This window comes from Eurypyga helias, unplaced genomic scaffold (genome assembly GCF_000690775.1).
Source record: "Eurypyga helias isolate BGI_N326 unplaced genomic scaffold, ASM69077v1 scaffold3211, whole genome shotgun sequence".
NCBI classification, from domain to species: Eukaryota; Metazoa; Chordata; class Aves; order Eurypygiformes; family Eurypygidae; genus Eurypyga; species Eurypyga helias.
The window spans coordinates 65291-80233 of record NW_010230015.1 but is presented as its reverse complement, the minus strand read 5'-3'; the positions used below and the strand labels follow the sequence as shown (position 1 = coordinate 80233).

The window sequence follows — 14943 nt, the reverse complement described above, 5'->3', positions numbered from 1 at the left end:
GGCTGCAGCAGGTAACGACACCGAACGCACCGTCTCGGCTTTCATCCTCGTACAAAGGAGTGACAGCCGTGCCCCTCATGACTGCGCCACAGTTTCTCTGGGATACGACCCTTGCGGTTTATCACTGAGCTAAAAAACCCACCCGTGGCACCCCCACGATCTCGCTCTCACCCCGCAGCTCTTCAGCGTAGGTCACTCCCTTGCAGCATCATGACGCTGAAAAATACTTTCAGCTGTTTCTGCAAGGCCCTCCAATATTTGGCATGTGCCTTGAATGAACGTCTTGGTGCCTGAATAATCCATCCAGAAGGAAATAACTTCAATTAACTGCAACTTGTGTGAGAAGTATTTCAAGAAAGTTATCAGGACATCAGTGAGGAGCACAATTTCTCCCGCATATGAATCACTCGCCCGTGTAGTTAGCATATCCACCATAAGGCATCGTCAGCCTTCACTCAGTCTTTCAAGGCTTCTCCTCCCTGTTCAGACTGTGATTTTTAACTCAGCCAAACAGCTGAGCGGGGCGGCTGCCTCCGCATGCAATTGTTTGGCAGAAACCACACAGAGCACAGGCTGGAACTCTACTTACTGGGTGACAGCACGACCTGGTTCAACGCAGGTGGCTCAGCTGGATGCAGCCCCTAGTGAGGAAACACACGGATTTTATTCATGTCCTATGGCGCTGGCAGAGCTCGTTGAGTCTGCAACAAGGTCACAGGCACAAGGCAACACTGGGGTTTGGCTCACCTTAGTTAGTACTTCTCTACCACCTTTTAGCTCCTGCATCGATCGGCTGGTCTAATCCTGGCTGTGCTTGCATCCTTACTTCTACCCAACAGGAGAGACCAGGATTTCTGGAGTCTTTTGGGGACACACTACCAAAGCAAAATATGTTCTGACTTCATTTCTGCCTTAGCTTAGCCTAAGTACAGAACTTCTCTGCAATACCAACATCATCTGAATTTGCATATTGCTTACTGTTTCTTCCTCTGGAAAACACTGATGAGTTTGAGTAACTTCTCTGCTTATAAACTCTCCTGTGAATGTGCATTTTAAAAGTGTTTTTACGTTTACCGTTTAATTACAAACCCACAGAAACCCTTGAGCAGTAACGCATGTGGAGAGGGAATCCTCCATCCTCTGGTTTGTTGAGAAACCTGTAAGTATTTTGAAATGGCCTATAAAGTCAAGAATGGGTAGCTAGTATCTGTATTTGATTAATTTCTTAGTTATACATGTCTCAGCAAGACTGAAACCTGTCAGCAAAAGCACAGCCTGGTTATCCTCATCACAAGAGATACACACCGCAACAACAAGATTACCAAAAAATGCAAAGGGTAAATGCCTGCCTTCGTTTGAAATACGTGCTTTTTATTGAATATTACTATGAACAAATCAAGATTTTCACAGGTTTGAAAGCCAGAGATTATGTATCATTGTACAAAACAGACACCTCAAAGTTATTTAGTAAAAAATTAGAGGACTCTATAGCAGAAAGTTTGGGGGGAGGGGGAAATCAGTGGAGTCAAGAAAACGAATATAAAAATTTTAAAATTTATAAAAAATGGAAGAGAGGCTCATAATTTACAAGGGAGGACAATTTATGTCTGCAATAATTTTCTCATTGGAATTCTTATTTATTGCTGTCCTCAGTTCATGACTTACCTTTTGTAAACTGTTTTAGGGAAACTCAAGTTACTGGTCACATTAGACAGTAACAGATTGACACGTAAGGTCACATGGTATCCTGCGAGACAATCCAGAGACTCCTTCCCTTCAAGGAATGCCTGAATTCTATGTGCAATTCTCAGCATTGATATCCAGCATATAATGACAACATGCAGAGATTTTAGTGTGCGTCATTGTCTATGACAATAGGGTAAAGCACACTGTAACTTTTCTGAAGTAAAAAAACTCTAGTCCCAAATCATGATAGTTTTTTAAAATGTGGTATTTCCTAGAAGAAAGCCTCTTGGTATACTTCAGTAACAGAGACATTTGTTATCAACCTGTTATCCCATTTATTTTTTCTTTAGCACTTCTTCAATGTGGTTAAACACGCTGGCGTCTTCAATGGTCGGTGTTACCTGCAAAGGAAGAACATACAGATGTGACAGGAGACTGCCGTCCTTCCACAGTAAGACACAATTTCCTTCAGAAAATCTAAACCTAGCCTTCAAAAGCAATCAAGAAGGCGGCATCTGGAAAGCTCTGGAACGTGAAAACCTTTTGAGTAAGACACAGGAGAAATAAAATATGACGACCTGAAGTCACAGACACACAGAATGTTCTAGAGAATCAAAACCATGGTGCTGTGTCTTTGGCTGCGCACGTGTGCCTGGTCCATTATTAAAGCATGCATCTCCGACCTACCTTGTACGGCTTTCCACTGACAAGTGCAGAAAGGGCTGAACGTGGTATCTTGCCAGAGCGTGTTTTCGGTAGCTGTTTCACAAATACTCCCTTCTGGAAAGCTGCCACCGGACCAATGTTAGTTCTAACTCGCTCAACAATCTCTTCCAAAATCATCTTCTCTTCCACCTTTATACCTAGTTAAGAAGTTCATATCCTTTAACCTTTCTGGGACTTTTGCAAGCCTTTTGCAAGCCAATCAGCAGCATCGAGCTCTCACCTTCTCTCAGTACACACAGCGCAAATGGAACGTGTCCTTTTAAAGGATCCTCCTGGCCCACAACAGCACAGTCTGCCACAGCGTGATGGAACAGAACACACTGAGGGACAGAAAACAAAGCTAAACTGAACAAGTAATAACTGTACTTTTCAGTGAAAACCTCCTTAGACAAAAAAGGGAGACAAACCAGAGTCCCCTCCCTCCTATTACGCATTTACACAATTACACAAGTGTTGTGGTTTAACTCCGGCTAGAAAAATACCACAAAGCCGCTCTCACAAATCCTCCTCCCCTCCTCCAGTGGAGGGGAAGAATCAGAGGAAAAAGAAATAAAGAAACTCATAAAACTGAGATAAGAACTATTTACTAATTAAATCTAAATACATATATATAAGTGCTAGTACTAATAAATAATTAAAATAATAGAAAATAAAACATATGATACAATATGATACAATTCCTCACCCCCCACTGACTGATGCACAACAGGTGCTGAGCAGTGGGAGTCAGACCCAGAGAGCCCGAGAGCCGCAGCCCGAGAGCGATCGCAGCCCGAGGGCCACAGGCCGAGCAGATTCAGCAGATTCTGAACGAACCCTCTCAGCGATAGCAGCCCGGGAAAACTAAACAAACCCACCAACTCCCTCATGAACCAGCCAGCACAGGAGTTAGCGAAGCAGCTAACGCAGGAGTCTGTGAGGATTAGCAGGTGTATAGGAGTGAAGGAGAGAGAGTGAGGGAGAGAGAGTAATGGCGACCGGACCCCCTCCTCGTCTCTGCCCCGAGCATGACGTATTATGGATGAAATACCTCTTTGGCCAGTTTGTGTCAGGGGTCTGAACTCTATGTCCCCGCACTCTCTGTAGCGAGACCGCGAGAGCTGGGAACGCAGCTGCAGTATCAGAAGCGGAGAAAAGACCTTGAAACTGGTACAGACATTCCTCAGAGCCAGCTAAGAACTTATCAGTGCTGCTCCCTGCATCCAGGAACACAGCTTCCTAGCAGCCACAGTAAGGAGAGTTAACTCTTTCCTGAATGAATCCAGCACAACAAGTGATGGACAGTAGCACTAATATCTCAAACGCTCTTTTAGGGAATGAAAGAGTGAGAGATTCTCTTTTCTTTCCAATTAGCCAGATGAGGTTCGCACTCCTGGAAGAACGGATACTGAGAATTGTGTCACCAAGTCTAGGGCAAAGTTGGCCTTAAGATACCAGCAGTTATGAATCCCCTTCCAAAGCAAGTGGCTCTTTTCATGTAGTTATCAGCATCCCTTGGGGCATCTTGCCATCAACATTGCTTCCAACGTACCCTCTGTACTCAACCACAGACTCAACCACTAACGTGACCCTACACAAAAGCCACAGAGAAGTCACATAATGTGACTGTGCAGATGAATTTGTCTGTGCATACAAGGACTACATGTTTGCCAGTAACAGATTTTCACATATTGTGTTGTCAAAATCAAAAGCAGTGGAATGGATGACTGAGAGGAAGACCAACTGAAAGAAGTTTTAAGAAGAAAGGTTTTTTTCTTTAAAGTAGGAGCACCACATTTTTATTGGCTACTCACACAACAGTGTGAGCCTGAGGAAGAAGACTGGAAAGGTACAGAGAAGACAGGAGAAATAAAAATGAAAGAAGGAAGAGCTGAATCACTGCTGTTCCAGTTATCAGAAGGAAGGCTCTTGTGTGTGTATGTGACCTGGTTGTGAAACCGATGGTGGAAGGAACAATTCAAAGGGATTCCCATAACCCATCCTAAATGAAGATTTCGCCATCCTTAAGATCTGTAGTCAAACCAGGAAGGAGAAATCAGCTCTCTGTGCCACGGTCATTATAACACAAACCAAGCAGGTTTTAGCAAAATAAATCTGCACCAAGTGTTTCTTGCTTTCTTTGTTTGACAGAACGACTATAATCCCAACAATGTCCCATGCTACAAAAAAGCAAACAGGAAATACTTAGCTTAATATTAGAAGCATGCCCTATCAAAGTACAGAAGCATGACCATTTACACCCACCTTTTGAAACTACATCTTTGACAGCAATGAAACGGGATGCGCACAAGCCGTATCCAGAACGGCAAGTGCAACAGCCCCGAGTTAGTCCTGGCTGGGATCCTCCCAGAAGCAGAACGGTATATTTTTTTTCTGCAAAAATGCTGAAGCTAAATATACACAAGTGCATTTGAAGTTAGATGCTGTCTACTTTGTCCAGAAGTCATCAAATCGTATGGGAATGAATCTCACGATCTCCATGGTATTTCAATGCATCACATGCACCTATGAGCTTCGGTCACTTCTTGTCCAGAGCCTCAATAATGCACTCCATTTCTGCTATAAATACCCATTCTGTATTGCTCTGACTTCTCAGCCCTGACCACAGCAACCTGCTTGCCATTGGGAAAGAAAAAAAATTTAAAAAGAAAAAGGAAAAGAAGGAAGTGCAATGAATTATGGAAAAGTAGACTAGTGAGGTGCACAACCAGAGGAACTATGTTTTCCACAAAAAAACACAGGCAGAAGGTTCTGCAGTAAACTGACATTACCACCAACACCACAATTACCTATCAGGCATGAACAGGAACCCTGCAGTGGAGATTGAAGTGCTGCCAGCTTGGTTTGTAGTAGCTTGTTTGTGTCATTCCAGTCTGTCAAGTGCTCATAAAATTCTTATGTTAGGATGGAATATTCCAGTCACTGTGATATTTTCCTTCACAAGTCTACCCAAAATCTTATCAACCTTGGGACACCTGATTTCACATGACTGGAAGTGTACATGCTAATTTAAAAGTTATCAAATTTTGTAAGACAGCTGAAAAGAAGAACAGAAAACAGAATCATCACTAGATATTTAATAGTTGTTTAAAAGCAAGAAAAGTCTCGAGAAAGTGAAACAGCATTCCTGGAATGATCACTGGGCACCGAGACAGACGTCTAAGGTGGCAGCAGACAGAAACCATCAGGAATGGAATTTCTCATGCCACATTCTGCAACTTCAAGCCTGTTGCCTTAGATTTCATTTGGGCTTTTTCGGAGTCGAGTCAGACGTACAGATGAAAGAGATGGGTGGAACAACACAAGCTGAGGTTACCGTAATGGCTGGCACCCACCGACCGGCAACGCGAGCAGTAACACCTACTGCGCTGCAGTAAAGACTGAGCCCCGTGGTACTAACCGATACCTCAGACAAAGAAACTAATTGTTTAGAAAATAATGAAGCTGAAATTCTTAGCCAAAGCTCTAAGGAAAATCTTGTTAGGCTTGAAATGCAGCTACAAGGTAACTGCAGGTAATATACTTGCTCAACGAGGTGACTGCCTCTTAATTAGATGGCGATTCAATGAACCTCTAATTCTGTATTTACTGATCTTACCGAAGAGCTAATTGTGATCTTGTTAATGCTTTCCTGTTTAACTAGCAACTTGCTGTGCATGCATTAACAACAGTCTGGGTTTTTAGCTTTGTTCAAAAGGTGAACAGAAAAGCTTCTAGAATTTCACAGTGATGAAAGGTTTTTTGTTTCTCGGGGAAAGACCTAACGAGGAGGGAGAAAAACGGAGACAGCGAGCTCGGGACAATGGATACAAAGGTAATACAGCCGAGGAGGTGATTCAATTCATCTGTTATACTGGCTTCAGACTCAGCCTGAAGCGAAGCAACAATGCCCAGCTCAGCCCCGAGCAGCAGAGCAGTAAGGGCTGGGGATGAGATTCCCTGCTGCGCTTTAGTAGAGCAACACAAAAGTCTGACTTCAAAGGCAAAGAGGTTTAAGCAGGCTGGAAGCCACCTTTACGGCTTCAGAACCCACGTCACAGCAGCGGCTGGTTCAGCTCCCTGGCTGACCGATCCTCGGAGGATTGCCTACGTTGATCTGAATGTGCTCGCTTCTGTGTAATCAAATTTTCCTCTGAGTTTTCTAGCATTTAAAAAAAATAATCACCAGACCAATAGACAATATCGAGCAAAAAATGACTAACAGATTAGTTTGCGATTCAGTGAACAGTTAAATTCAGAGTTCCTAAAAGTATTTTTCCCTTGTACATGCCCAGCACATCTTTTCCTAAACCGCCTGAATAAGCAATTGATTTGTCATCAGGGAAATTTGCAACTGGCAATCAATCACAGCGGTTCCAGAGAGGTGACTGAACAGTGATATGAAATTCAGATACTATTATGAACTGCACTATTTTCAACTTTTTATGCTGCATGGGTATTACATTAATGACTTTCAATTTAACAGCAGGGTTTTTTTTACAGAAATTTTCATTGTTCATTTAGCACTGCTCATACAATAAGAGACAAAACAGCTCTCAAGAAAATGCGAAGGAAACTTTAAATCAGGAAAAAAATCACTGAATGTGAGTCTATGTGAAAAGAATTCAAACACCAAGCACTTTAGAAAAACACAACTAAAAACTCGATTTTAGAAATAAAAGTTTCTATCCCTAAGTAACTACAGTAGCTGGTGAAACTACTTGGCACACTGACCCTACATTACCTTAACGTATTCCCAAACAAGTATGTTATCAGAGTGCTTCAGAATGTTTCCCATGCTACCATAATTGCCTCTTAACTCCACCTTCATATGTCAGATCATGCCCGTTTTATCAATCCCATGGTACAAACTGCCTGTTGTTGACTAAATTTATTATGGTCCTGGAAAGAACCTTAATAGGAAGTACTGAAACGACATTTTGTTTAAAAGTACCAATGGGAATGCAAAAATCAAAAAAGGCAAAAAGAAAATGAGAGGTTTTGTGAGATTTTCAGTCTCAGCTTGCTTTATTTATCTCTTGCTCTTCTGTTTTACTGTCAGGCAATGCTCACCTCTTCAATGGCGCCTGCTGAAATTCTGTGTCCAGCAACATTGATCACATCATCAGCTCGAGACAGGACATATAAATAGCCATCTTCATCCATATAACCTGCATCCATAGTGTCATAATATCCCTAAAGACAACACAACCAAAATTAACTCAGAAATAGTATTAGGAACATCCACGGATAGCCCAGGAAACCAACAAACAAAGCTGATTGGGCACCAAAAATATATTTCATCTGAAACAAAAGGTTTAATTCTCTAATATTTTTCACCATTCTTATGTCATAATATACTGTGCTCCCTTTCCAGAAAGGTTTTGTATTCCTTGTTAAGACAGAACAGAACACATCATAATACAATACATAAACCTGGATTTTTTCCAACGCTGCTTACTTTGATGCCTGACAACTTGGCAAATGATGTTGCCTGAATCTACACAAGGAGAATGGAATTGTTACAATTCAATGACAGTAGTCAAATTACTCCTAAATATATTCCTGTTTGCTGGATCCAAACACACAGCATGATGATACAAGTACACACGAAAAATAATTTGCCTGATCAATTCACTCATTTACTTTTATTGAACCAAATCTTCCATTTGGGGCATTCACATAGGACCAATCTGTCTACTTCTATACAGGAAGGGAGAAACCACTCCTTGGATAGTTCATCTGACAAGGAAACAAGCCTAATTTAGTAAGAAGCCTCCAATGTATTTACATGCAGAGTGGCAAGCGTTCGTTTTGGACTGGTACTATGTTAGAATGACTGCATGTCAGCAGCAGCACTACCTTTGAAGCTACGCTGGTCTACGGTTGCAAGGCTTATATCTTTTATTAGATCAAATTACAAACCAACCTTCATGTTCACAAGCTTGAGGTTTACTTCTTCCACTTCAGATCTTAAACGTGTGCCCACAAGCTCCAAGCATGTACAAAGAAAGTTTTACCTTGAAATGTTCTATAACGTACATCAAAGATCTCCCATTAAAATAAGATATGATAATTTTGTGTGTTGTCCAGTTTAAATCTACTATCACTAATTTATGCAGGATTACCAAAAGTTTATATAGTTTATTTTGTAATTCTTACTGGAAATTTTTGGAAATATAACTTCTGGAATGTTTCCTGATTTTCCCAAAGACCTGAGAATGCTCCAGGAGGCAAAGGCAACCTTAAATTAAGAAGAGCAGAGAGAAGTAGTTAGAAACACAGATATAATGAGTACAACTCATGCTTTCCATTCATACTTTACATTTGGATAATTAATCAAAGAACCATGGAATTGTTTGGGTTGGAAGGGACCTTAAAGACCATCTAGTTCTAACCCCCCTGCCATGGGCAGGGACACCTTCCACTAGACCAGGTTGCTCCAAGCCTCATCCAGCCTGGCCTTGAACACTTCCAGGGATGGGGCATCCACAGCTTCTCTGGGCAACCTGTTCCAGTGCCTCACCACCCTCTCTGTGAAGAATTTCTTCCTGATCTCTAATCTAAACCTCCCTGTTTCAAATTTGTACCTGTTACCCCTTGTCCTATCACTACAGGCTCTTGTAAAAAGTCCTCTCCCAGTACCCTTGTAGGCCCCCTTCAGATACTGGAAAGCTGCAATGAGGTCTCCTCGGAGCCTCCTCTTCTCCAGGCTGAACAAGCCCAGTTCTTGCAGCCTTAAACCACATATTTGCTGTGATCACCTGCACAGAAATGCATCCAGATGATACCTTTTATAGAACATAAAGCATCTCTGGCATTCACTAAAATAATGTTTGGTCCAGTAAACACTATATATTGTACTATAAATATGTTATCATCATTCTGTTTTCAGCGTTTCCGAGACTGAAGTATCTGACAGAAATCTGTGCATATATGCCATGATACAGACAATTTCATTGTTACAGGTATCTCTTTCTTTAACACACATACACACTCACACACATATAGGCATATGAATTATCCAGATGCATGGATCTTCAGTTTCCGTAAAAAGACATAACTCAACTTCAGTCATGAGAATCTGAATAAAAATGCTTTTCTTTTTTATTTAAACTGTGCATAATATTATTGGTATTACTGGAGGAGTTCTTTGGAAGTGTATTGATAAAATTCACTTTTAGAAGCCTCTAAAATAACTGGACTTATTTTTTTAAGAACTGAATCTGCAGGAGTCTGGATTGCTTTATTAGTTGAGATTTCAATGCATACTATACACCCATATTTTCTGTCAAGGATATGGGCATGACAAAACACGGGATATTTCACATGCATATCTTCCAGAAGAAGAGAAGCTACAGAAGTTTCAGCTAACAAAGAAGTAGTTGTTTTTTCCTTCAAAGATCTGACAGGGTTAAACACAGCTTCAACTGCTTAAGAGATACACATTCAGACACATCACCACAAGTTTTGTGAAGCTTAACCCTAGTAACAGAGAAAGACTCTGCAAGCAAGCGTATTTATACAGATAAAATCATAAACGCCTCATACCGACTTTCCCAGCATATGCCTGCATTCCTAGCCAGCAAACTTTTAGCCAGAGGTATATTATTTTCTACTCCAGTAGTGCCCCTGTGACACACAAAGGCAACATCTCCTGCAGTAAAACACCCCTCCGTAGCATAGCAACACTGACGACATTACGAGTCTCCTTCAATGCTCAGGTCACAAGAACGGGAGGTACCAGCTCAGCGACATGCACATATCTAACGTCACAAAAATTTTTTTTTTTTTTAATAACCTAAATATAGTATAAAGAGCACAAGCCACATCATCTAGTAATGACTCAAATCCATGATTTTTTTTTTATAATTCAAGTGTTTTTCAGCTTAGTTCAGCTCATTTAGCATAATAGAACATACTACTATAAATATTACTGCTGCCTCTGAGTGTTCTGGCTCAACACACCCTTTAATCACATTCCCTGGAAGTATGGTTAAGGTAAGGCCCAAAATGTCAAGACACTTCCCAGGTAGTCACCCAGGCTTCAGGACAGCAAGTTGGCTTCTGCCCATCTGCAGGGAATGCTCTGGCGTATTTTAGGCTTTTTCAAGCTTTGTAAGAATCCTTGTGATACACAGACCTGACCTATAGAGTATTTGCCTTGAAAAAAATTAATTGAAAACAATATATTGATCCCACTGTGTATGTATGAGTTAAAAAGAAAAATCTCTTGCTAGGATTCAAGAAAACCACTAGGGAATGGTAGTTACTATGGTTGTTGCCTGGTTGCTAATAGCACAGCAATTCATAACAGCCTCAGTCATTGCAGATTTTGCACTTTAAATTCAGTTAGCGGTCTGAAACATCCTTGTGATGGGACAGAAAGGAAAATTTGTATTGACAAGTCCTTAATAATTTCTCCACAGCCCTATTCAGTACTTTGCAGGCAGTCATTAAATAAAAGGAGTTTTATCGATGAGATCCAAAAAATATTTTCCTTTCTGTAACTGTAATTGTTTAGAAATCTGAACAAAGAAATATGCAACATACCACCAGAAGTATAATCCTGGTCCCATCATTCTGGGGTTGGGGGCTTGTTTTTTTGTTTGTTTCTCCTTGTTTTGGTTGGTTGGTTGTTTTTTGTTGGGCTTTTGGGTGTTTTTTTTTTTTTTTTTAAGCAAATTCCAGTGATAAATACATCCACGGTGAGTATTTTTTGAGTCTGTGGAAACCAAAATGCTAAAGTACTAGCTACCCAGGTATCACTACAGCACAAATCCTAGACCAGTGCAGACACAATCTGAAAATGTGCCTCTGTGGGTTTCTGTAAAAGATCACTTGCAGTTAGGACTCCATTCCATCTACTAAGCAAAAACTGAATGCAATCTTCCATGTGTCCACCTTTCCGGCGAAATAAGTCCAGAGCAATGGAGCACACACAATTCTTCCGTGACAGTGAAGTTCACAGCATCACAACTGACTAGAATTTCTAGCTGCTGTGCAAACACAAATAGTTAATTAATTTTATAAAGGTAGAATTCAGCTTACGAGAGCATAATTGTGTGTATTGGAATTTTACCAGGACACGAGGATTAGAATGCCCAGAGCCAAAATACCTTCATCCCACTGCTGTCAGTGGGAATACTGCCATGAATTCCAAAGGGAGCAGAACTGGATCATAATTATATGAAAGGAGCCAGAAGAGAGAGAATCAGATAGTTAGAAAATAACACCAACCTGAAAGCCAACGTCTCTTCCTTTCCTCAACCCCTCCATAAAATAGGAACATTTTTAGATGTTGGTTTGGGTTTGTTCTCCCTAGGAAATATAACACACACCTACAAAAGTTTCTCTATTTAAAGACTCTTACCTCCTCATCCAACCACTGAGCTGATACTCAAGGCCTTTTGGGGTTATTTTTATTAAGAGGATACATAGACCAAAAAATGCCAGCTATGCACAAATAAGCATGATTGTCCCAGATGTGATCCTGCTTTCTTTTCACAAGCGACAGGAGCACAGAAAAGCAAGTCAGGAGGTAAGTTCCTTCATCATCACTTCCACAATATACACAGAAGTCACTTTCCCTCGTTTCCCTCTGGGAGGTATTTACTGTATTTCTCTAGCTATCTGTTAACTCCTCTCTCTCATCTGGCATCCCGAGCCACAAACCAGCCAGTGTTGAGCCTTTGCAGCTGCTATCAGTTTAAAGATAAACCCTCCTTTACACGGTTCCTGCTTGTATTTTTCATATGGTCATAACTCTGGCAGCATCCTGTAACTCGTCACTGCTTCTTCCTTCTGAAGAGGACAGTCACGAGCCTCAACAAACACAAGCTCAAGACAAGCTTGCCAATGTTTTCGAAAATATGAATGTGTTACCAGCTATATTAGATGAGGGTAACTACAGTCAACTCAGCTCATTTAACTAGCAAGGCACAGGCACAGTCAAACCCAAGTCGAGGTTCAAGCCAAAAACCCACACTGAGCTGAATCAACGCACCTGAACATGAGAAGAGTCTGCTTTTGGATTTCAAACTTAAAAACAAACAAACAAACAAAAAAGTATAGGTCTCATTTTGTTCCCACTTACGCCAATCTTTCACCCATACAGCAACAGCAGTACAAATGATGCTATTCCCCATTTGCTCCAGTGAAATTAAGGTGAAAATTGCAGATATATGGGAATACAGGCCCATTTCTCATTTCAAGGTTGAATACGTTTAAAACAGCACCAGGAAAACTAGGTAAACTGTGTAAATTAATGATGTAAATTATATGGGTTCATTTTACAGAGATACGGTCTGGTTACATTTTTCAAAGATAAGAAAGTAATTTCATTGTAAAGTGGGGAAACTGAGACAGATTAGGTGAGCTTGGCAGCAGCATCACAGAAAAACTCTGAAGTGCTTTCCCAATAACTGTTCCCTACTAGAGAATTTTAAATGACCACCAATACCCCTTTTCTTAAGCATTGTTTCACAGTTCAGTCATTTTTCAGAAAACGGTGGCTGACCTCACACAGAACAGCCCACCTTTAGCTTAGCCCAAGAAAATCTGACTCCATGTGTCACATCCTTTCAGGATGCCACTCATTGAAATGATGTAAGATTCCTTGTTGAAGGAACAAAGCAATTATAGACACAGCACTCACAAGGTAATTTACAGAGAGGCAGATTTCTGCAAGTACACATGAAATTCAAAAACTATTAGAGATGCTACCTCGCTGAGTTTCAGAAAAGACATCCTTTTATTTTTTGGTAGACAATGGTACTCACAGGCTGTTCATTACAGTCACTCAGAGCAAGTCTAAGGCATTGTTAAAGGAGTTTGGGCTTGTGAATGGAGCTAAACCATCTTGACTGGCAGCTATATTATTACTCAGCATTTATGTAGTGCTGTGCATAAACATCACTTAAAATTTTTGATTGCAAGTTTGAAAGCCATTTGGAGTGTAGAGGCTTTTACAGACATGAGGAACAACAGGACTGGAAAAAGGGTGAAGGGGCAAGAGAAGAGAGAGTAGTCAACAGTCTGCATGAAATACTCCTTTAATTAGCTGAAAGAAGTCACAGAAGTAGTTGGTTTCAATCTGAATTTTGCAGAAAATAAAGACTATAGTTTTGTGGGGAAGAGAGAAAGCATAAAAAAAACTATCGAAACTGATTGGAAAAGGTTAGAAGTAAAGAAAGTTCTAATGCTACGTTCACATAATCAGACAGAAATCTGTTGGAAAACCCCTTTGGCCTAACTGCTCCCACACTGAAAGTCCTACTCATTGTTTCTCTTGTGAAAGGAAAAGACAAAGCTGGTAAAAAAGAGGCTGTCAGGGAGAGAACAGATTCATCATGGCCATCTAATCTGACCTCCCATATAACACAGCTTAAAGGAAGTCACCTACTAAATCCTGTTTCAAGCCTGAAACTTTAGGTTAAATGACAGTGCGTGATATCCAGGTCTGACCTAGAGGTGTCAAAGAAAACCACCATATTCCAAAGAAATATTCCAATGGTTTAATACTTTACCGTTCAAGTTACGTATTTTACTTCTCATCCGAATGTATCTAGGTTCAGCTTCCAATCTCTTTATGCTAAATTAAACAGCAGTCTCTCAGAGACGTCTTTGTCCTGTGGGTATTTCCTGACCTTGATAAATTCATCACTCAGCTGATCTTGGATGAGCTATATAGCACAGGTTAAACTGTACGTTTCTTTAAGCCAAGCTTTCCAGCACTTAAGTCACTCTCATTCACACCTTCTCCAAAACCCAGCCAGTTTCTCAACAGCCTCTGGAAATATGGGCGAACTGAACATAATGCATTAATGGTTTTACTATCATCATATCCACGATGACCTTTACTTACAAGAACATACTGCAAGTGGCCTGTGCAGGATGGCTCACTCTCCTTACACAGTTCTACAAGCAAGGCTTTTCTCCCTCCAGCAATCTTCCCTGAGGGCAGCCACTCAGACTGGTCTGCAGCATGTCCTCTGTTGGGTTGCCTTTAATATTCTGCATTTTTTTATTTATTTTATATTTAAAAAATTAATAGGGAAACATTTGACACCACTTCCAATATGGCAAAGCACATCATTAAAATGACAAAAAATAAAGCCAAGCAATGGAGATACAGCTTAGTCCCCTTCAGACACTCTAGAACAATCACATGTGAGAAAGAGAGATGTTTCTTAGAATGTCTAAATACTTGAATTTTAGGGATTATTACATTCATAGAAGAAAATTACAGAATATTGAGTACTGGTTTTTATCACTGGATCAAACTGAATGATAAAAGAATATATTCTTTTAAAAGCACAGAACAGCAATAGTGTCGCACACTTTTAAAAAGAGAAAAATTGAAAACATTCATTACTGAGACACTATATAATGAAAATATCTTCCATGGCTCTTTTGGCATCTTGGGTAGCTTCTACTTAACTGTCTTTCTTCTGAGCTAAGGCCATAGACCCCCCTCTCTTGGCTTCAGATGGAAGGCTTCCCTTGCTTCCCCACTGCCATCACCTCCCAGCCTCCTTTTCCTCCTGGGCA

General features: G+C 40.7%; 1 protein-coding gene across 1 annotated transcript in view; it reads right to left on the bottom strand.

Annotated features, from left to right (window-relative positions):
* Positions 1 to 1950: 1950 nt before the first annotated feature.
* The window catches only part of ACSS3 (acyl-CoA synthetase short-chain family member 3), a 78197-nt gene continuing 65204 nt past the window's right edge, over positions 1951 to 14943 (bottom strand). The window contains exons 12-16 of the mRNA XM_010160585.1: positions 8554 to 8635; positions 7465 to 7587; positions 2633 to 2732; positions 2374 to 2549; positions 1951 to 2087 (exon numbers count right to left, since the gene is read on the bottom strand). Coding sequence (XP_010158887.1) covers positions 2022 to 2087; positions 2374 to 2549; positions 2633 to 2732; positions 7465 to 7587; positions 8554 to 8635 — 547 coding nt within the window. The 3' untranslated portion in view covers positions 1951 to 2021. The remainder of the gene's footprint in view (positions 2088 to 2373; positions 2550 to 2632; positions 2733 to 7464; positions 7588 to 8553; positions 8636 to 14943) is intronic.